Genomic DNA, 22,958 nt, shown 5'->3' with positions numbered 1-22,958 from the left:
AGGAAGGAAGGAAGGAAGGAAGGAAGGAAGGAAGGAAGGAAGGAAGGGAGGGGAGGGAAGGAGGGAGGAGGGAAAAAGAAAAAAGAAAAGAACATGTAGACAGAAGATCAATAAGGAAATAGAGGACGTGAACAACACTATAAACCAACTAGATCTAACATACATCTAAAGCACAGTCCACTCAACAACAACAGAATACACATTCTTCTCAAGTATAATACATGACACATTCTCTGGAACAGATCATGTTTGAGGTCACAAAACAAATCCTAATAAATTTCAGAAGACTTAACATAGAAAGTATCTTATCTTCTCTGACCACAAGAGAAAGAAGCTGGAAATCAGTAATAAAGGAAAAGTAGAAAACTTAAAAACGTGTGGAAATTAAACACACACTCTTACATAACCAATGGGTCAAAGAAGGAATCACCAGGGAAATTAGAAAATACTTTGAGAGGAATGAAAATGAAAACATAATATACCAAAACTGATGTGATACAGTGAAAGCAGTGCTCGGGAGGAAATTTATAGCTCTAACAGTTTACTTAAAAAAAAAAAAAAAAAAGATCTCAAACCAATAACCTAACTTTAAATGTTAAAGAACTAAAAAAAACCTTAAGAAACCAGAAAAAAAAAACAACTAAAGCCAAAGCTAGCAGAAGGAAGAAAATAATAAAAGTTACAGTGGAAATAAATGAAATAGAGAACACAAAAACAATAGAATTAATGAAATCAAAAGTTTATTCCTTTTTCTTTTTTTTCTTTTTGAGAGAGAGAGAGTGTGTGTGAGAGCGAGTGGGGGAGGGACAGAGAGAGAGGGGACACAAGATCCGAAGCAGGCTCTAGCTGACAGCAGCGAGCCCGACGCGGGGCCTGAACTCACAAATCCTGAGATCATGGCCTGAATCGCAGTTGGATGCTCAACCAACTGAGCCACCCAGGTGCCCTAAAAGTTTATTCTTTGAAGAGATCAACAAAATTGAGAAACCTTTAGTTGGACAGACTAAAAAAACAGAAAATGCAAATAACAAAAATCATAAACACAAGTGGGAACGTTGGGTGTAGATTACTTAAAATTCTTTTAGGAAGGAAGGAAGGAAAGGAGGGAGGAGAGAGGGAGGGAGGGAGGAAGGAAAAAGAAAAGTTAAGAAGAAAGAAAAGAACATGTAGACAGAAGATCAATAAGGAAATGGAGAACATGAACAACACGATAAACCAACAAGATCTAACATACATATAAAGCACAATCCACTCAACAACCACAGAATACACATTCTACCTATCTTACAGAAGAAAAAAAAAAAGGATTAGAAGAGAGTACAATGAAGAATTACCAACAAATTAAATAATATAGATGCAATGGACAAATTCCTATAAATATAAAAATTACCCAAATTGACTCGAGCACTGGAAAATCTCAACAGACCTGTTACAGCTAAAGAAATTGAAACAGTAATCAAAATCCTCTCCAAAAAGAAAAGTTCAGAATCAGCTTCACTGGTGAATTCTACCAAACATTTAAAGAACTAACACTGATCCTTCTCAAACTCTTCCAAAAATTAGGAGGAAAACATTTCCTAACTTGTTCTATGAAGCCAGCCCTACCTTGATACTAACGCCAAAGACACCACAAAAAGAGAAAATTACAGACCAATGCCCCTTATGAATATAGTGAAACATTCTTTCAAATTTTTTTAATGTATCTAATTTTGAGAAAGAGAGAGAATGTGAGCAGGGGAGGGCCAGAGAGGGGGAGAGAGAGAATCCCAAGCAGGCTCCACACTATCAGCACACAGCCAGATACAGGGCTCGATCCCACAAACCGTGAGATCATGACCTGGGCAGAAATCAAGAGTCGGACGCTTAACCGCTGAACTACCTAGGCGCTCCGCCCTACAGTCAAAAATTTTTAATAAAATACTAGCAAACTGAATCTAACAGTATATTCAAAAGATACACCATGACAAAGCAGAACTTATCCCAGGAACGAAAGATGTAAGAAAACCAATGTAATATACCACATTAATGGATGAGGGCAACTCTTCCCCAACACATGATCATCTCAATAGATGTAGAAAAAAGCATTTGTCAAAATCCAACATTCATTCATGATAAAACACTCAGAAATCTAGAAATAGAAGGAAATGTCCTCAACTTTGTAAATACAGGGTATTTATGAGAAACCACGGCTAACATCATACTTAACAGTGAGAGACTGAATGCTTTCGCTCCGAGATCGGGAACAATAGAAGTATGCCCACTTTCACCATGACTATTCAACATTGTGGTGGTAGTTCTAGTCAGAACAATTAGGAAAGAAAAGACACAAAAGGAATCAAAATTGGAAAGGATGATGTAAATCTATCTCTATTTGCAGAGGATCCTACATATAGAAATTCCAAGAATCCACAAAACAACTACTAGAGCTAATAAAAAAATTCGGCAAAGTTGCAAGGTACAAGATAAATGAGCTGTATTTCTACATAACAGTAATGAACAATTGCAATAGGAAATTAAGAAAACAATTACATTTATAACAGCATCCCAAAGAATAAAATACCTAGGAATAAATTTAACTAAGGAGACAAAAGACTTGTGCACTGCAAATTATAAAGCACTGCTGAAAGACACAAAACTAAATAAATGGAAAGACACCCATGTTCAAGAACTGAAAATTCCAACAGCTTTTTCTTGTCGGAAGAATCGGCTTTTCCAATTCTCAAAATCACGCAGGAATTGCAAGGACCCCTGAATGGCCAAAACAATATTGAAAAAGAAAAACGTTGGACGACTCATACTTTCCAATGTCAAAACTTACTACAAAATTACAGTAATTAAGAGAGTGTGGTAGGTACTGGCACAAAGACAGAGCTACAGACCAAAAGAATAGGATTGAGAGTCCAGAAATAAATCCACACATCAATTGCCAATTGGTTTTCAACAATGGTGTCATGATCATTCAAATGGGGAGAGAACAGTATCTTCAACAAATAGTGCTGGAACTGCATATCCACATGTGAAATAATTAAGCTGGACCCTTTACCTCATACTACATACAGAAATTAAGTCAAAATGAACTACTAACTTAAATATAAGAGCTAAAACTGTACAACTTCTTAGAAGAAAAATTAGGTTATGGTAAATCTTCATTATCTTAGATGTCAGCATGGATTCCTAGATAGGACACCAAAAATACAAGCAACAAAAGAAAAAAACAGATAAACTGGACTTCATCAAAATTAAAACGTTTTGGGCATCAAAGTACATTATCCATAAAATGAAGAAAACACAGGCTTCCAGAAAAGAAAAAAGTGAAAAGATGACCTACAGAATGGAAGAAAATACCTGCAAATCATATATCTGATGAGAGTCTAGTATCCAGATTATACAAAGAACCCTCACAACTCAACAACAAAAAGACAAACAACCCAATATAGAAACTGGCAAAGAACTTGGATATTTCTCTAAAGAAAATATACAAATGGCCAAAAAGCACATGAAAGATGTCCAACAACAACATTAATCATTAACAAAATGCAAATCAAACTCACAATGAAACACCACTTCACACCTACTAGGATGGCTATAATTTTTAAAAAGGGAAAACAGTAAGCATTACCAAGGATGTGGAGCAAACAGCATGCTCACACTTTGCTGGTGGGAATGGAAAATGATTCAGCTGCTGTGGAAACAGTGTGGCAGTTCCTCAAAAAGTTAAACCCCGAATTGTCACATGATCCAGTAATTGTACTCTTAGGTATGTATATACCCCCAAAGAATGGAAAGCAGGTATTCAAACAAATGTTTGTACATAAATATTCTGTGCATATATTCATAATATTCATAGGCGCACCATTCCCAATAGCCAAAAGGTAGAAACAACCCAAATGTCCATCAATGGATGAACAGATAAGTTACGGTATATACATACTATGGACTATTATTCAGCCATTAAAAGGATATGAAGTACTGATACCTGTTATAATGTGGATGAATCTGGAAAACACTATGCTAACTGAAAGAGGCCAGACACAAAAGGTCACATATTATATGATTCCATCCAAATGAAATACCCAGAGTAGGTAAATCTAGAGAGACAAACAAGCAGACTGGCAGCTGCCAGTGGGAGGGAGAGGAGTGGATGGAGAGTAATTATTGACTAGATACTGGTTTTTATTTTAGGGTAATAAAAAGGTTTTGGAACTAGACAGAGGTGGTGGTTGCACAACACTGTGGATGTACTACATGCCACTGAATTGTTCATTTCAATGTTCATTTTTATGTGGTATGAATTTCACCTCAGTTAAAAAAAAATTGGGGAAAACCAAAACCAAAAAACAAAAAACCAAAAATGGAGTAAGCGAAAAGTCTGGTCTCTATCAGAGATTACAAACTATTGTCCAGAGATGAAGTTGCCCTGCAGATATGTTTTTGCTTTACATAGTGTTTAAACAGTTATCAGTATTTTTAAAACTAGGTGGCTTCTCAAAACATCGGGATTTCTGGCCATTCTTGGAAATATTTCTGTAGGATAAAAACTGGCCATTATCAAGCAGTAGTTGCCCCCTGAGACCGTATTACTTTCCCATTTACTACAGTCTCTTCCACATTCTATGGTCTTCCTGATACCAAGGCCAAATTTAAATTTTGTCATGCTTGCCTCACTACTTTAAACAGAAACTAAGAATAAAAGTGGGATATCTCTTATACTCATGCTCCCACTGAAAATGGAAAAATAAAAGTCCATGTGTTTACTTCCAGCCTGCTTTACTCATTTGTATTTACTGCCTCACACTCGTGACTATTTGAATTTAGAAATCCGGTTCTTTTTGGTTACAAAGATAGAAATCAAACACTCCGAATAAGATTAGAATTAGGTTAACCACTTACACCCTGAATTCCAAATTCACCTTCTGAGACTTGGCTGCATGAATAATCAAAGTTTGTCACTTGCAAATAAATACATGTCCAAATGGTTTCACCAATTGAGGTTGAATAAATTTGGATTGAAGGCAAAGCAAAATCCATCTCTGGTCACTCGGACCTCTTTTCCCTGCTAGAGCACCAGTGTTAAAATGGAAGGTGAAGAGTTACCAGCTCACGTTTACTAAGAGGGAAGAATGGAAGTTGAGGAGAATACATTGGATACTATTCTCATCTTGGAAGCACTGTTTAGATCCTGTTTAGAGGATCTCGTGTAGGTTCCTATCCAAGACACACAGGGAACCCAGCACTTTTTTCTCAGTAGCTTAGCCTTGGGGACATACACAGAGGTCTTTGTTGCAGGGGTGGGTGTGGTGGATTAAGAAATGAACGTAATTCCTGAGAACTAACTGCATCAGGCGCAGTCTAATGGACTTTAAATTAAATGCTTTAGCTCGTTCCATCATTAACAGGTGTTTAGCCCCATTTTGTAGAGTGCTAGAGAGGACAGGGACATAAAAGTCAGCGGTATGGGGGCTGTAAGTCTGTCCGGTTCCATCTACTTTTCTGCCTAGAACATGTTTCCAGCCTCAAAGCTCCTCAAACTCTAGCACTCATTTTCTCAGAGTCGCAGTGTAATGGGGCTTCTAATGAGGGTAAGACAGGGAGCTCTTATCTGGGCTGAAGGAAGTTGGCAATGCCTGACAGGGGAAGAAGTGAGGCACTATTGTTGTAACTGACACTCCCTTCTTCCTTTTCTATGCCAAGGTGGGAGGCCTTTGAAACTATACAACTTGCCACGCTTCCTCCCCTGGAGGCACAGCCTCCATACCTGTTCGAAATGCACTACAGATTGAGCTCTGTGAGAGTATAGGCCTTCATTTATCCACCCTTGTATTTAGGCATCACACTCGGCATAGCAACTGGCACATAATCAACGTATTTTTACTAAATGAATGTTATCACCCTGAAAGAAACAGAAGAAAGCAGAAAGGAACCCATCTAGCCTTGTCACATAGAGAATGCTGGACGCAGGTTCTGGTAACTCTGTGAGCAGACTCTGAGTAGTACTTCTGTGGCTACATATTTACATTGCTTTACTCTTTAGCCCATCTCTGAGATCCCCTAATGGCTATAAATGTGATACTGGAAATGAAACACAGAAGAGAAAAGAAGGATAGCAGAAAGATCTAAAGTAAGAAAATTCTGAGAATGGAGTCCAGTCTAAAGAGCACCCCTGCTGACTGAGCTTGCTAACCTGCAAGCCTGTTATGCCAGGTGGTCTGCTAAACTAAAATAGCAACGGCTGATTCCTCTATTAGATGAACAAAAAGAGAGACCATGGAATTTACTGCTCAGAAAAGCTTTTTTAAGATTTCCTGAAAACCTTTTCACAGCATTAAAATTAAAATTAAAAACTCTATTAACATATAAGTCCAAAACATGAAAAGATATTCAACATCTAACATGAAAAAAAGCAAGTTACAAAATATAGATTGTTTTTTTGCTTTAAAAATGTATTATAGAAAATATGGAGGAAGATAATCTGAACTGTTCATACTGTTCAAGAGTCAGGAGTTAGGATTATGGGGAAGTTTACTCTTTCCACACATTACGGGGTGGATGCACTTTGTACATTATATAGTTCTATAATGTTAGAATTTTCTTTCATAATTAATATGTATTATCTTGGATGTGATCAGAAAAAATAAGAAATGCAAAAATAAAAGGAAACTGAAAAAAAATGTCTCCTAAAAGTATCTATATCGAAAGAGAGGTCAAAGAAAAATACTATTTAGTAATCTAAAGGAGTGCTTTGAAACCACCTTCTTTGGAGCTCTAAGGCCCCTCACGTTCTTTGAGAGCCAGCACAGGGCACGAGGGGAGATGATCTCCAGACATGCCCCTACGCAAACTTCTCAGCTTCAGTATTTTACTTTTATGTTTTAATAATGAAGTTCTGCCGATAATGCGTTTAAAAGCTCATTATCTAACACGGTGTATCTAAAAAGGTGTAACTATTTCTGAAATGTTCCTCAAAGCACTTTCTGGGGTCTGAGTAAGCTTTCCAGGAAAACAGATGTGTTTTCCCTTGTGTTTTCTGAGCACAAGATTTTAATACCTAGCTTTTTAGTGGAAGGTCTGCTGCATTTATGAGCTGTCTGGATAGAAAGCCGGGTGCTCTATGCATAAGGATCCTCTGTTCAAGAAGGCCAAGGCAGCAGGAAGCCTCTCATACCCCACCATCTGGCCAGCCTCTCTGAATCATGGTCAGCCATCCAGAAGCAGAAGATTCAGGATCACTAGAGACTATTTTCAGATGAATGAGAACTCAAGCCTGAGCAATTAGAAATAGGTCAATGACTTTTTAAAGCAACTTTCTTAAAAGACGATGCTTTTCTTTGCAAAATTCTTTTCTCATCACTGGTCTTTCTTTAAATAGAATATGGTAACTGCCTATAAATCCTTTTTCTTGTTTTTAGAAGTCTTCTGTTACAGAACTCATAAGTATTTTTGGAGGTTACTTGTATTTCTCTAGCCTTGAATTCTTAAGAGAAAATCTGACTTTAGAAATATAAACGAGAGGCTTCAACATCTGAGCTAAAATAAAATGTCTGTATTCTCTAGAGTTAAAAAATGCTTTTTAGAAATTTTAATTTTTTCATTTGGCTCTTCATTATCTGTAATAACCAGAGGAAATCTTTCAAATGAAATCCTTTCCCTTGTTTTGTTTACTCTTCTTGACTTTCACAGCCGTATCTTCATCTGGATTCTTATTGGGCCGAAACTAATAAGGCATTTTCTGTGCATTATATCTCTGTGCTTCCTGACTGAGACCAGCAGAACCCATCTGTGAATTTCTGCTTCGGAACCAGCAGGGGGAGCTCACTCACACGGGAATCTGAATCCCTCTGCGCAGGGATGGTGGGAAAAACAACCCAACTTTCTTCAGTAAGACTGGCCCTTTTGCATTATGGATAAACCATCACATGATAAGCAACAGGTTACGGACAATGGTGCTGAGATAAAGAGAAGAGTTCTTGAGAGAATGTATTTAGAGACAGCCCGGCCTCAATGGCAAGGCCACTGTCCCCAAGCAGATGCACACTCTGCCTGTACCTGTTTTTCAAGGCTTGGCTTGCTAAGCTGTACAGTCTGAGGTCCAGCGAGTCTGGTCCCTGGAGTAGCTATCACAATGCTGGTGAGCTGGGCCATAGGGAACGTTTTGGCTATGGTTGCAGTCTGCCCATTGACGACACGGACGGGATGGATGGAATTCTGGGAGGTAGGGAGGGTCGTGGGGGTGAACTTGGTCAGCATGACAGGCCTCTGGATAAGTTGAGGAGCTGCAAGCATGGGAGGAGGTGCTGGGGCAATAGGAATGTTATTCTGGGCCACAGGCTTGGGTCGAACCTATGGGGAAAGAGAGAACAATTACTGTATTACTTCAAGAAATTTCATAAGCCTTGTAAGTCTAAAACATTGCCAGGTCTTTTATACTATATATGTGAAATGGTATTGAGTACCAATATTTATTAATATTCATTTTGGTGTTATTAGTCCTATACACATCAGGATATATAATCTTATAGAAGACTCATCAGCTCTTAACGGTGTCCAAATGCTACCCTACAACATGGTTCTTCTGGATCCAAACCTTAGCTCCTTCTCCCATACCATGCTGCTTCCTCAGGTTGAGATCAAATGCCTAATCCAGAGACTGGTCTCACCCAGAACTTGTGCCCAGTATGGTAATAATGCGGCCATCGATCTTAATTCACATTCTAAATTTCTTCATGTCCGTGAATTCACTTCAGCCCAGCTCCTTGCTCTCTAACTCCCTGTTCTCGGCCACTCCCTCTCTAAGTCACATTTGTGGACTTCCTCTTCCTCTGCCCAATCCTAAACATTAAGTGTTTCTCAGAGTTTTGTTCTGGAACCTCTTTTTTTCCCCAATCTTCTCACTCTTCCTGGGGTTTTTCACCCATCCCATGGCTTCAATTACCATCTATGTACTGAAGACGTCCATCCACACTTGCATCTCAGGACCAGACATTTCCGAATATACTCAACTTCCTGTCATGTATCTCTACTTGGAAATCTCATAAGAAATTAAAAATCAGCATGTCTAGGGGTACCTGGCTGGCTCAGTCAGTGGAGCATGAGACTCTTGATCTCAGGGTTGTTAAGTCCTAGCCCCATCCATGTTGGGTGTAGAGATGACTTAAAAATAAAATCTTTCAAAACAACATCAACAACAAAATCAACATGTCTAAGACTCACCTGTTTGTTCCTCTAACCCTCTCTTCCTCCTATTACCATCACCTTGGTAAATGGCTTTCTTGCTAAATACACTTCAGAACCATTCTTGATGCTTCCTACTTCACCTCTACTTCCTAAATCCTTCTCAATTATGGCTACTTCCTAGGTCCTTACTGCCACTTATGTTTGGCTTACTGAAACGGTAACAAAAATTACAATGAAAAACACGAGGTCAGCCTTGCATGGGTTCAAATCCTGGTTCCTCCCACTTACTAGCCAGGTAGCCTCAGTAACATACCTGATTTAAGCCAGCATTTTTCAAATTTTCTATACAGTGACCCTATGGGCAAAATCCTTTCCCCCAATGCATGAAATTTTGACCTTCAGTTAACGCTCCAGCTCTGTTCCCCTGGGAACCTGATTAAGGGTAAGAATGTCAACTATGTTACCAGGCAACATCGCTTACGGTAAAAATGATCCCTCACTGCTAAACTGAATCCGAACTGAATCTGAACAGGGAGCATTATAAATACTTGATGGGATGCTCTGCTTTGGGCTTCATGCAGTGGGGTGACTCTTGTAACCGGGCATGTCCACTGGGAGGACCCTGAAAGCCATGCCTACAGAGTTGTTACAAGACGCACTGGCTCTTGTGAAGCATACGACTATTGTGCCAGGCTGGCTCTACCACGGTCTTCTTCAGGATCTCACGTCCCCGCATCTCAGCAATCACTAGACGGCTGCAGAGACTGCTATACGGGCTGAAGCAAAATGTCTTGACGCTGTCTTGCTGGTAAGCTCTGGTTTCTGTCTCACGTTGTTCCAAGTACACTGGTACCAAGTATGGGCCTGGACAGTCTTGTGAGTCTGAGTATTTAGCTGAACTTAAGATGCCCCGGTGGTGTGGGGCGCTTCGGTGGCTCAGTCAGTAGAGTGTCGGGCTCCTGATTTCTCCTCAGGCCACGATTTTGCGGTCGGTGGGTTTGAGCCCCGCGTCGGGCTCCGCGCTGACAACGTAGAGCCTGCTTGGGATTCTCTGCCTCCCTCTCTCCGCCCCTCCCCCGCGTGCGCATGCTCTCTCTCTCAAAATAAATAAACTTTAAAGAAAAAAAGAAGAGCCAGTGGTGGCTGCTGCAGACACACAGTAGGGAATACATTTCATACTGTAACCAGCACACACACATAGACATATGTCTGTATCTCTACAAAACAAAAACTTCACGAAACATTACATGTGTGCTAGGTACTCTACCATTTCACATTCTGTTTTGCTGATGTTATTTAAAAACTCTGGTTACAATACATTATACTGATTTCACACAGCCTACTAATGGGTCATGACCCACCGTCTGGAAAACATGGGCTAAGCCCTACGTTCCTTGTCTAAAAAAAAGTAATACCTAACTTTCACAAGGCTATTGTGAAGATTAAAATAGATAACCCATAAAAAGTGCCCAACACAGTAGGTGGTACATAGCGGGAGTCTCTAAACATTAGCTGCTATTATTGTTGATGATGTCCTAACTATACCTCCTGCCCACAGTCTTGATCATCTTCAATCCATTCTCCACACAGTGGCAAGAGGGAATTTTCTAAAACAAAGATCTGATCATTTCAAGCATTTGTTTAAAAATGCTTTCATGGATCCCCATTGCTCCTGGGTTTGTCCCAGGGCCTTTTGCCCAAACTCCTACACAGCCTAGAAGGCCACAAGATCTGGCACAATGGACCTCTCCAGCTTCACCTCTTGCCTTAGCCTGAGTCAGCCACATGGCCCACTATGCCTAGCCACACCAAATCTCCTTTGGTTCCTTAAGCTTACATGTATCTCTCCATCCTGGATTTGCATATATGCTCTACCCTCTGCCTGGGACATTTTTGTTCTTCCCCCCAAATTTGGACAGGCTAACTTTACTAGGATTTTAAGTCTCAGACTGAATGCCAACTCTTCCATGAAACTTTCTATAAAACTTAAGAATGAGTTGGGTGTCCCTCCCACATGTGGTCAGACTAAACTGTACTTCCCATAATGGACACTGTAATTGTCTGAACACATGTCTGAAGCTCTCTGAGGACAGAGAACAGTCTATCTTGAAAACTGGCATACCCACAGTGCTTAGTGCCTTTTTTGATATGCAAGGTATTTATTAAGGATCTACCTGATAAATGACTGAAATCACCTTCTCTCACATTAGCAATGCCCATCCCTACCACACAGGCAATTCAGAAATCACTTATGGCCACTGAACACAAATTTCTTTTCTCTTCTCTCTTTGCCTGCCACATGGGGCCTCAGATGGGAACTCCTAGCCTTTCTACCCCTCAAAACCCAGACTGGGGCAATCCTGACACTCTGTAATGAGAATGGTGAGTTCAGTCCGATTATCAGGAGAATATGGGCAAGCAGAGCTGCTTGAGCCCAGGTAGAAAGTCCCTGTGTAGACCCCTAGTCTAAACCTCTATAGGCAAGGCTTTGTGTTTAAGTATGATGCTTAATGCCATCACCTATGACAGTAAAACTAAATGGTTTCTACGAGTTAGTTTGGCTATTGTTTCCTTCCCTACTCTCTTTGGCATCTAGGGAAAAAAAAAGTAGTAATTATATTCCTTCCCCACTGGTAGGCAGGTTTGGTTAAATTTCTAGTAAGTTAACATTGTAAGGTTTATAATGGTGCTATCTTAAATTTTCCTTTTCTTCTCATTCCTCTGCTACTGCCTTTGGTCATTGCCTAGAAACCCTGGTGATAAAATACGCCTCTTCATGGTACAGAAATCAGCAGGTAGAATCTTCAGCCAAGTCAGATCTGAACACAGCTGAGCTGATAAGCACACTTCAGGCTGCTTAGAAAGGGCCCATGAGGACTTTTGTCTCGGCTAACCAGTCACTGGGCCTGTCACTAATTTACTCACCTGTGGAAGAAAGTTTGGACGTGGAGTGAGTCGAGGAGGGGGGATAAACTGTGGTACTTTGATGGGCTGAGGAGGTGTTGCCTGAACCTGCTAAAAAATGGGAAACATAAATAAACCAGAGGACAATAATTGTTCAATATCAAAGCTTAGGCGTTCTTCAAGTAATTTTAGCATCGCTATTATCTGGGTCAGATGATCCTTTCTAAAAGTTTTCATTGTAGAATTACCCATCTGAATTGACTCTGCCTTGAGAAAACTGTCTTACTCTCTCACCTGCACGCTCCAGCCTACAAAATGAACCAACCGCATTTCATTTTCCTTACCTGCCTCATGTAAAACACAGCAGGCTCAGCAATCTTAGACAATTTCCTTTGACATTCAAGAACTCTTGCATGTACGTATTATAAAAATCAAGACTGGATCCAAAGTAAAATCAAACTTGCTGCCTGGCCAAATGGGCTTCTTCCTAATAGAAGAGCTTTCTCTAGCGGTGAATAGCTTTGTTCCTGTAGAGAACTCTCTAACTCTCAGCATTTGGCTGAGACAGCTGGTTGCTTCTCTCAAGATTCCTGGTAAGTGCTGAAGCGTCACTTCACTGCTATCTAGTTTCACTCGTCACTGGTCATCATTCAAAAACCACCAAGAGCTCTTAGCTGGCATTTTAAGAAAGGACTTTTCCAAACCACAATTTGGTTCTATTTCCCCCAAGCTTCAGAGAGCAACAGTTTCTAAATGGTTTTACCCTAGACTCTCATCAACAATTTTGGTTCAAGTACTTCTTCTTCAAGGGATCTTTCTTCTGATGGACCTTGGACACGGACATTGTTAATTTTTGGGTTTCTCGAATATTTGTAAAGCACCTCAGCTTGCTCTGGGACTTCCTGGGTGCAGCCCATTTCAACTAAACTAAATTTGAGCTAAAGGAATTCAGCAGGGAGTTTTCCCCAAATCGGTAATACAGAACCAGAGAGTGTAAGCATTCGAGTATCACAGGAAGGTTTGCGAACAGGATGGAGAGAGATACATGAAACAGTGTGCATGCTGCTATGAAGGACGTTCCCCCACAAGCCAGGTCATAACTTTGACCTCAGGTAACGCACTGCATGCGTTTTGGTCCTTGGTGTCGAGGACACTTCTACAGCTGTTTGAGCATCCGGCAGGAATGCCATACTCCCTTGTCAGCCCCAAAGGCAAAACTTGGTATGGTTGAATGACAGAGACTAAAAAAATCCAGCAGGGGCATAAAATGGATATACTCTACAAATGCATATCCTGAACCCTCTCATGTGGGCACACATGAGTAGCAGCTGCTGGCTTACCAGAGTGACTGTGTTTTTTGCCACAATTTGGACAGCCTCTGCCCCAGGCCCAGTGACCTTACTAGACGTCTGGAGGTTGACCGGTGTGGTCTGCACATCAGTGCTGAGCACAGCCTTCTGACTGTTGATGGCGGTCACCATAGCAATGGTAGGTCTCTGGCCCACAACAGAGGCAGGCATGGTCGCAGTTGCTGCTTTCAAGACGAGAGGTAGTGTCTTTGTGGTAATCATAGAAGCTGTAGTTACAGTCTTCTAGGAGACATGGAGAACAGATATTAGGACACTGAAGTGTGACCCCGCTAAACAATATGCTGCTAATCCCCAGAAGAAAACAATGCAACGATTCTCATGATCAAGTTTCTCACTAGAACATTTCTTATGGGTACGCACAGCACACTTCTTACTATAGGGAAGGATAATCTCTAGTTTGTGTCAGGGTTTTCAAAGTTAGCTTCCAGTTCATAGTAATAACTACAGACAGATATGGGCACAGGACTTTCAACAATGAATGGGGTGGGTTTACAGATAAAGGATATGAGTATACCTATTTAGTCTGGTTTTTTATTCTTTTCTTGCTCTCAATTAATTTAAACTCTGTAGAAGTTGCAAATCAATGAGGTACACACCATCACTATCTTTAATTGCTACAACCTCATCAATATGAAGAAAGCCATCATATAATTCTGGTTATCTGCCTCCTGTGACACAAAAGCTGGGATGAAAGGACAGTGTCTTTTCATTCGAGTGTCACCCTAGAGAGGAGGAAGGGAAACTCGCGTGAGGATTTGCACAATTGTTGCCTCAGAGGCAGTAAATCCCAACCTCTAGATAGTAAAACCTATTGACCGACTAGTTTTGTAAACACCGGCTCTCGATATCAAAGGGATGTGAGTCACTAACTACCATTTCTTCTCCGGAGGACTGCTGCAGAAGCGATCAAAGATCCAGTGAGATATGACAAGGTGGAAACAAACACCTGCGTTTCAAAAAGGCTTATAGATCAGAGGATGAACAGAGGTGGCGGGGCTGAATGATGCTCCCCGAAGTGCCACTGTGGCTCTGTAGCCGCAGTTTCCAGACTTCTGACTAGAGAAATTAAAGGGGCCAGCTATGAAACAAGAAAACGCTAACAACCTTGCTACGTGGCATTACACGCCTCTCTCGTGCCGCTACTCACTCCAGATCCAAACGTTTCAGGGACGTGAAAGTTTATCTGGTCCAATATGCTCGTTCTGATTTTGACACGACTCCACCTTTTTCTTCTTATTCTACACTTGCACTGTCCAATTTGGTAGCTACCGGCCACACATGGCTATTTAAATTCAAATTAAAACAGAATAAAATTAAAACATCAGTTCCTCAGTCACACTGTCTACATTTCAAGTGTTCAAGAGCCACTTGTGGTTAGTGGCTACCAAAGTGGACAGTGAAGATTTCTAACACCACAGAAAGTTCTACTGGACAGCACTGCTCCAGACCAGTGAAAAGGACCCTGCTGTCCCCTTTGCATCTGGACAAATCCCCTTGTGCATTTCTATTTCAGTGACTGTGTCAGAACTTGTGTATTAAGTTGTTTTTTTCTAGGTAATGATTTCTATGTTCTGCCGTAAACACACACGTACGTGATCTTTTAACCTCTTTATTTTCTTTCAATGAAAACAATTAATGACCTCGCCTCATCTAACCCATCGTAGCCTATGAGCAATCCTTATTAATGCTTGTAATTAAAATCACCCAAATCTTTGTTTCCTCTTCTCTAGTCAACAACACAGGCGCATCTCATTGTCCTTGCCACCGCCTCCTCAAAGGTGAAATGGGAGTAAGAGGGGAATGCTGATATTTATCCTGGGAAGTAGTGGGTCATCTGCTATCTATCCAGGATAAAAACCAAACCAAAGCTAAATGCTACATGTCATTAGAAATATCACGGGAGGGGTGCCTGGGTGGCTCAGTTGGTTGGGTGTCAGATTTCAGCTCAGGTCATGATCTCGTGGTTCGTGAGTTCAAGCCCCGCATCAGGCTCTGTGCCGACAGCTCACAGCCTGGAGCCTGCTTTGGATTCCGTGTCTCCCTTTCTCTCTGCCCTTCCTCTGCTCATTCTCTGTCTCTCCCTCTCTCTCAAAAATAAATCAACATTAAAATATTTTTTTTTAAAAAGAAGTATTACGGGAGTGTAGCAGGAAGAACTGACTTTACATTGCCAGCTATTTATAATAAGTGTTTTTATTTTTTATTTTATTTTTTTATTAAAAAAATTTTTTTTGGGGCGCCTGGGTGGCGCAGTCGGTTAAGCGTCCGACTTCAGCCAGGTCACGATCTCACGGTCCGTGAGTTCGAGTCCCGCGTCAGAGCCTGGAGCCTGTTTCCGATTCTGTGTCTCCCTCTCTTTCTGCCCCTCCCCCGTTCATGCTCTGTCTCTCTCTGTCCCAAAAATAAATAAACGTTGAAAAAGAAAATTAAAAAAAAAAAAAAATTTTTTTTAAACGTTTATTTAGAGACAGAGCATAACCTGGTGTGATATCAGCCCTATCTTTCAGTTTAAGACATTAAAACACAAAGAACTTTTCAAGCGGTAAGCAAGTCACACAGATGGCATTCCATCTTGTTCCCAGCACAGGTTATGGAAGTAAAAGCTCTAATCAGCAGAACTCACTGACATGGGTTTTAAAAAACTGGTGGTGCATACTGTCGCTGCTTTGAAAGAGGTCATGTAATTTTGTTTGAGGCGTCCTTGGTTCACATAAATTATCACCAATATTTTGAATAATCCTAAAGTGATTATGCTAAAAAACGGAGTAAAACCTCAAACTCACCTGAATTATAATACTTACCATTAACCGCAACACTTAAAAAACCCTGAAAGCTAACAAATTTGTTCGCATCTTAGGTTAGCATTTTATTCTAGTTTATATTTATTTGTAGCCAATTTCACAACATGTATTCTAGCATCTACATAATCCTCTGTATACACAGGCACAAGACCTGGTGCTATATTCACCAATGAAAACTTTCTGAAAAATGTATTTATGGGGCGCGCCTAGGTGGCTCAGTCGGTTAAACGTCTTACTCTTGATTTCAGCTCAGGTCTTGATCTCACAGCCCCTGAGTTCGAGCCCCACATCGGGCTCTACGCTGGCAGTGCAAGGCCTGCTTGGGATTCTCTCTCTCCCTCCACCCCTCTGTCTCTCTCTCTCAAAATAAATAAATAAACTTAAAAAAAATAAAAATATATTCACTAACTAGTTATTGACACCAGGTATTAACACAGGTATTGCTTAAATCTCTACCCCTGTTCTGGTGCTTACTGTATTCTAAGTACCTGGAAATATAAACACCACTCTTGGGAGTGTTAGAGTTTAGATGACAAAGAGAATCCGGAATTTTGAAATCCAAAGCTAACGAAAACCTCTGACCTTTTTGGCAAGAAGAAGAGAAGTCACAGAGAGGAAAGGTGTCCAACAACAAATAAAATTATTTTTCTGGAAGCTGTGGTTAGTGTCTGGCTGGCTGATGCCACCCAATTGTGATCAGCTTCAAGATAAGATAGCAGTTTCCACACGGTTTCATGAAGAGGTTACTTTTGACAAAACCCAAAGTGCACCAACTAGAAGTTAATGCCGAAATACAGGCCAAGAAGCACTAGAAGCAAAATCCTTTTTATTTATTTATTTTTTTTTTACCAAGTTATTATTGTTGTTTACCTGCAGAACATGAGGTTCTGACTTAAAACAGACAGGCTCTAATGAACAAATGAGAAGTTAGAGGGATTATTACTATGGGCTCTAATGAACTTCCATACCTATTTTAGACTCTTTTCGTTTAATTCTGAGTAGAAGGTAACTGTTTCACACTCAGACGACTGCAAATAGAACCACCCCAACCCCCTTTTTGTCCCTAAGGGTTTATTTTCTATTTGGTTTTTTTAACTGCATGCTTCTTTCAATTTGTATTACATCGTTAAAAATGACAGGGTTGTGAGAAGTTGAATAGAAGTTGAAGGGTATACCTGCATTCAACTCTTCCTATTTTTTTCTATTTTCCTTCTTTTCTTTTTTTTCTATAGATTGAAAAAATGTTAAAATCTACATACAAGGATGAGCTTGAGTTAACTGAGTAAAGGGAGCTGGTCCCCCCACTCCCCATGCCTTGGTCCACACTAGAATAAAAAACTTTCTCTTCCTAGCATCTCCTCTTTGTCTGCCTTAATTGCTACTTAATAGCCATTCCTTTCTGAACCTAGATATTTAGTATAGGATGTATGCAACCTCCCATTCATTTGTCCTCGAGTTCACGAACCTTTTTTTTTTTTTTAATTTTTTTTTTTCAACGTTTATTTATTTTTGGGACAGAGAGAGAGACAGAGCATGAACGGGGGAGGGGCAGAGAGAGAGGGAGACACAGAATCGGAAAACAGGCTCCAGGCTCTGAGCCATCAGCCCAGAGCCCGACGCGGGGCTCGAACTCCCGGACCGCGAGATCGTGACCTGGCTGAAGTCGGACGCTTAACCGACTGCGCCACCCAGGCGCCCCAGAGGCACGAACCGTTAATGACTCCCTATGACTGCCCCAAACCCCAAAGGTTCTGTCCGCATTGGAGGGCTTCTACAAGCTAGTCTCTTTCTCCCTTTCTCTCCCAGAGTCCATGCTGCAGCACATCAGCCTCCTTGATGTTCTTCGGGCACGCATTTACTGTTGTGACTCCATGCTTTTGTCCGCACTGTCCTCTACATCTGTGATGCTCTCCCCCCTCTGCCCCCTCACTGAAATTGCATTCATCTGTCCACATCGTGCTCAAATGCCACCTCATTTATGAAGCATCTCTGATCCGTCTAGTTAAAATTACTCTGTCCTGTGGTCTTTTCACAGATCCTCACTGGTACTTTCATTGTATTCTTCGTTGTTAGTGGTTTACAGTTTCCTCTCCTCTAAACTTTCAAAATTCTCGAAGACAGAGATTCTGTCTTATTTGTGAATCTACCTTCTACATTGCCTAGTACGGTGTTTGCATATAATAGAGACCCAGTAAATATTTACAGAATGAATGAAAATGATGGTAATAGACTAGATTCTAGGCAGGGACCAGGACCACCAGAATCTAGCACACCGAGAGCATCCAACAAATATTGACGGTTTACTGTAAAGACAGAAACCAAAAACTTGAGGGTCTTTTGGCTTTTAGCATTAAAGGTCTGCATTTAACAAAACAATAATATAAAACAAGCTTAGCTAAATCTATTAAATATATCAGGTCCCCTGGCCCCCTTACCGTCACTCACCATCCCAAAGCAGCACAGAACTGAGATTACTAGGGAAGGGAACAGCTATCGGAAGTATTCCATAAGTATTTCCTCTGATTTGTAGGACAGGGAATGTTACTTGAACAGGAAGTTCCCGGGTTAAGAGAGAAAACTCCCACATACTAGGAAACAACGAATTCTACCACGCTCCTTCCATGTAAACACTTTCTGATCAAACTGTATTTTTCCAAGAGAACAAACTAATCAACTCCAACAAAAGTAATCTGATAAGCAGTCCTTCGGAAGAAATACAAATCCTGGCCAGGGGGTTTTAAAAGTGGGTCTGGATGCCTCGTTTTCAAATAGCCTTGAAGTGGAGATGATGGTAAAATTTATACTCTAGCTATCTGATTTACAAAAGAATTACTCTTTTTCTTACTTTGGAATTTTCTATAACATTGGCATTTCTTTTTTTGGTATTATAGGGTAGTACAGAAGAGCAATGGATGGACAGACTTTTTCACCGGAACATCTGGGTTCAAATCTTGGCTCTACCACATACACCACCTCTATGATTTTCGGTAATTACTTAATCTCTCTATGCCTTGGTTTTCTTTTCTAAAAAATATAATAATAATAATAATAATAATAATAATAATAATAATAGCCTTTTTAGGGTTCAGGTAAGGACTGTGTATGTTATTTACGTAAAGCACTCAGGAGAGTGGCAGTAAATAGCAACCTCCACTAAATGTTACTTCTCTTTAATAATCTTTAGTATTTTTAGAAGTAATGTACTCTTCACTTGCAAAATGTTACAGATGAACCAGCCCAATGTCCGTACACAGTGAATAACCGGGTAAACTATAACCTTTTTCTCCACATATAAAGATATAGTGAAGACTTGATACTGGTGGGTGAGAGGTACTCATGCTTAGGCTTCAGAACATCCCAATGTCCTCGAAATCATGTGCAAAAATGAGTGTATTAGGTGTGAATGTGTATCATTCTGGAGAGAGGACCCACAGCTTTCAACGAAGTCTTAAAGGGGACATGACCCCTATGAAGCAGGAGCCACTGCTCGACCGTCCCATTAAAAGGTATGCCCACATTACACGTAGGTGTGTGGAGATCAAGCCTGAGTAGTGTTCTTAACTGAACCTTGTTCACAAATAGGTCCCTTTTGTGTATCTTGATTGCCTTTCTATCCTTATAGTCTAGTTTAAATGGCCTTTTCAGTACAAACATCTGCAGGGCTGTACCAAGTTAGAATGTGAGTAAGCCTCCAGTTCTTAGTTCTAGTTTAGACCTACAGCATCCATTTCAGATTTCCTTCAGATTCATATGCTCATTTTGTTTCTCTGAATAATGGAAATGTATCACCCTTCTTCTGAATGTCTTTCTACCTGATTCCAAAGGCGCCGCTCCTGGAATTCCCACATCTCACTGCTAAGAATTCCAGAAAAACCATTCTAGAAGAGGCAGAGTCACACGGACTTTTAGAACAAGTGCAAAAAAAAAACAAAAACAAAAACAAAAACAAAAAACTTCCAGAAATTCAAAGTAAGACCGTAGTTCTGTTCTAATTCAGAGAAGTGGTTTTCCTCTGCCACTGACTACGCTCCCCCTCTTCTTTAGGCAGGTGGGCAATCAGGTGACTCCTGCGCCTTAGTAACACCATTCCCTTCCGCCAATGAATTTCAAGTGATTTTGGCACCGGTTCATAGTATAAAAAAAAGTAACCAAAGCAACTTCTGTCTAGTCCTAGTGGGGCTCAGTGTTGTCTTACACAGACCCCAGCTCTACATGACCAAGAGGAGATGAGCCCACCACAGGAAGCCTGCGGTACCCCACCCACACTTTTACCTGTGAAGCGGTCAGGTTGGGAGAGGGTGCAGCTGACTGGGCGTGGTGGTGGTGGTACTGCTGTTGTTGCTGTAGCTGCTGCAGTGGTTGCTGCTGTGCTGTTTGTAGTTTGTTTTCCGATTGTGGCAATGGCTGTATTTGGAACTTGTCTGGTTGTTCTTGCTTTACTATCAGGTTCTTCCGTAGCTGTTCAACTACTCTTTTCTACCCAACGAAGACAAAAAGAAACAATATCTATCAGGATACTGTCTTGTCAGCCCTAAAAACGTGCAGCAACTATACGCCTCTGACGTCTTTCTGTAACGAGCTTAATCTAGAACTTGTTACATCTAAAATTTACAGAGTCGACATACGAGGAACTGATGGCATGAGAAACAGTTTACGTATGGAGGGAAACTGAGCCACACGGATGAGAAGGAAAGATAATGGAGATCACAGAGCACAGCTCGGATTCCTTGACTGTTATTACCTTGGCATGCTAGTCTGGAAAGGCAATACAGCATAGCACTGAAGACATGACTCTGGAGATACAAATTTGCTTTTGCAAGTTTTGCTACTTACCAGTTCTATGTTCGTCAAGTTACTTAACCTATCTGTGTCTCAATTTCCTGTTCCGTAAAATGTGGTGATAAACAATATCCGTAGGGTTCTTATGAGTACCAAACAAGCTGCTGGGTGTAAAGTACTCACAACTGTGACTGGTACATTGTTGGTCATTTTACTTTTTATATCTGATAAAACAGACACCGGCCATACTCATTTCCGTTATTCAAACAGACATCATGTTTCTATCTCAGTTTCAAACATTAAGCAGACTTTTAAACAGAGAAAACTTGAGCCCGGAAATATGCAACACGAACAACAGTCATTCTAAATTACTTAAATGTGTAACGCGTGAGCAGGACCTCTTTGCTGGGATAGGATCTGTGAAAACACACGTTTGTTTAGGCAGAGGAGCAATTTACTTACATGGGATGAAAAACTTAAACCTAAGGTTTTTTTGAATTTTCTAGACCCTGTTCCAACCCCAGAAAAATGCGTATTTGGATACTTTCATTACTCTAATATATTTCAACAGAACGTAGGCTCCATGAAGCAAGGGCATTTTGTTCACAACTATACTCTGGGCTAGGATTATGCGGCTAAGTAAATGTCTCTTCACAGGATGTATAAAGTGACGGGACCAGAGACCAGCAAATGACTCCGAGAACATGTAATATAAAACCAAAACCAAAACCAAAACACAACCATTTGGGGCCAGACTTGGACTGCTTCTCTTGCCCTAATGGCTGGAAGGAGGTATAAACAGCACTCCTCACATGGTCAAGTGAGCTCACCAGCTGAGATTTGCTATTTCTGATCAAAGAGACTGCCATTTTCTAATACAGATTATGAATGGAGAAAAATAAGCAAGTGAAGATCTTTAAATAAAGGATTAAGTAAAACCATATGGCCAGGTTGATTTTCAAATTCCTGCTTATGATTCTAACCAATTTCACTGCACATATTCTCCCAAGAATTCAAACTTGTAAGGTTATTTGCTTAACATATTTGAATATTAAAATATTTACAAAATGGATTTTTAAAAACTTTAGGTCAGTACAAAATACATTCTTTTTTTTTAATGTTTATTTATTATTGAGAGAGCGAAAGAGCACGTGCGTGCGTGCTTGGCCGCACGCACAAACAGGGGAGAGGCAGAAAGAGAGGCGGACAGAGGATCCTAAGCAGGCTCTGTGTTGTGCTGTCAGCAGAGAGTCTGATGTGGGGGCTTCAAGCTCATGAGCTGGGAGATCATGACCCAAGCTGAACTTGGACACTCGACTGACGGAGACACCCAGGAGCCCCAGTACAAAATACATCCTTGAGAGACTTTTTTTTTTTATACTTTTATCACACTTTTTAGACAATGAAAATATCATATAAAGGCCACTTTTGGTAGGGAAAGTCTAAACTTTATACTCTGCTGTCACTGCCTCTTTGAGTAGTTAAATATGACAAAGGAAAAAAAAAAAAAAGGATGCAGAGTCCAAAGTCTTTGCAGGAGCCGTCTGCAGAATAATAGAAATGCAAATTAATAAAAATATCAAATTCTTATAAAAAATTAACTTTCAAGTCTTCAAAATCCTATTTCTCCAGTATAAAAGACAGAGTAATTGAACGGATACAGTTTAGAAGGAAAAGTGGTAGGGATGGTGCTACAGATAATTTTGAGTATCACGTGTAGATCTGCGGTGACTGCCAGAACAGTAAGACATGTAACAATTAAATAATTATTTACAGTTGCTTTCAGTTCCCCTCCCTAACATATAACCAGCATTAAAGAAACACAGTAACAAATAAGCTGAATTGGTAGCAGAACCTCTACAAAACAAGGAAAGGAAAGGAAAGGAAAGGAAAGGAAAGGAAAGGAAAGGAAAGGAAAGGAAAGGAAAGGAAA

At 40.4% G+C, this 22,958-nt stretch overlaps 1 protein-coding gene and 1 long non-coding RNA gene across 19 annotated transcripts in view; both read right to left on the bottom strand.

The window, feature by feature from the left end:
• The window catches only part of PHF21A (PHD finger protein 21A), a 190,697-nt gene that overhangs the window by 29,605 nt on the left and 138,134 nt on the right, over positions 1-22,958 (bottom strand). For 8 of the 18 annotated variants that reach the window (XM_040495324.1, XM_040495323.1, XM_040495325.1 and 5 more), the window contains 4 exons: positions 20,519-20,722; positions 13,416-13,667; positions 12,097-12,186; positions 8,044-8,337 (listed from right to left, as the gene is read on the bottom strand). In XM_040495324.1, coding sequence (XP_040351258.1) covers positions 8,044-8,337; positions 12,097-12,186; positions 13,416-13,667; positions 20,519-20,722 — 840 coding nt within the window. Of the gene's footprint in view, positions 1-8,043; positions 8,338-12,096; positions 12,187-13,415; positions 13,668-20,518; positions 20,723-20,987; positions 21,009-22,958 lie in introns of those variants that run through there. The other 10 variants (XM_040495328.1, XM_040495339.1, XM_040495332.1 and 7 more) reach the window with 5 other exon arrangements.
• Positions 17,427-19,755, bottom strand: LOC121043482 (uncharacterized). The gene is made up of 2 exons (XR_005796843.1): positions 17,958-19,755; positions 17,427-17,711 (listed from the first exon to the last, which is right to left on the bottom strand). It is a non-coding gene; the product is annotated as an uncharacterized LOC121043482 (long non-coding RNA).

This window comes from Herpailurus yagouaroundi, unplaced genomic scaffold (assembly GCF_014898765.1).
Source record: "Herpailurus yagouaroundi ecotype Mexico unplaced genomic scaffold, PumYag 187, whole genome shotgun sequence".
Lineage (NCBI taxonomy): Eukaryota > Metazoa > Chordata > Mammalia > Carnivora > Felidae > Herpailurus > Herpailurus yagouaroundi.
The sequence above is the reverse complement of the archived record's forward strand: the minus strand, read 5'-3'. Positions and strand labels throughout refer to the sequence as shown.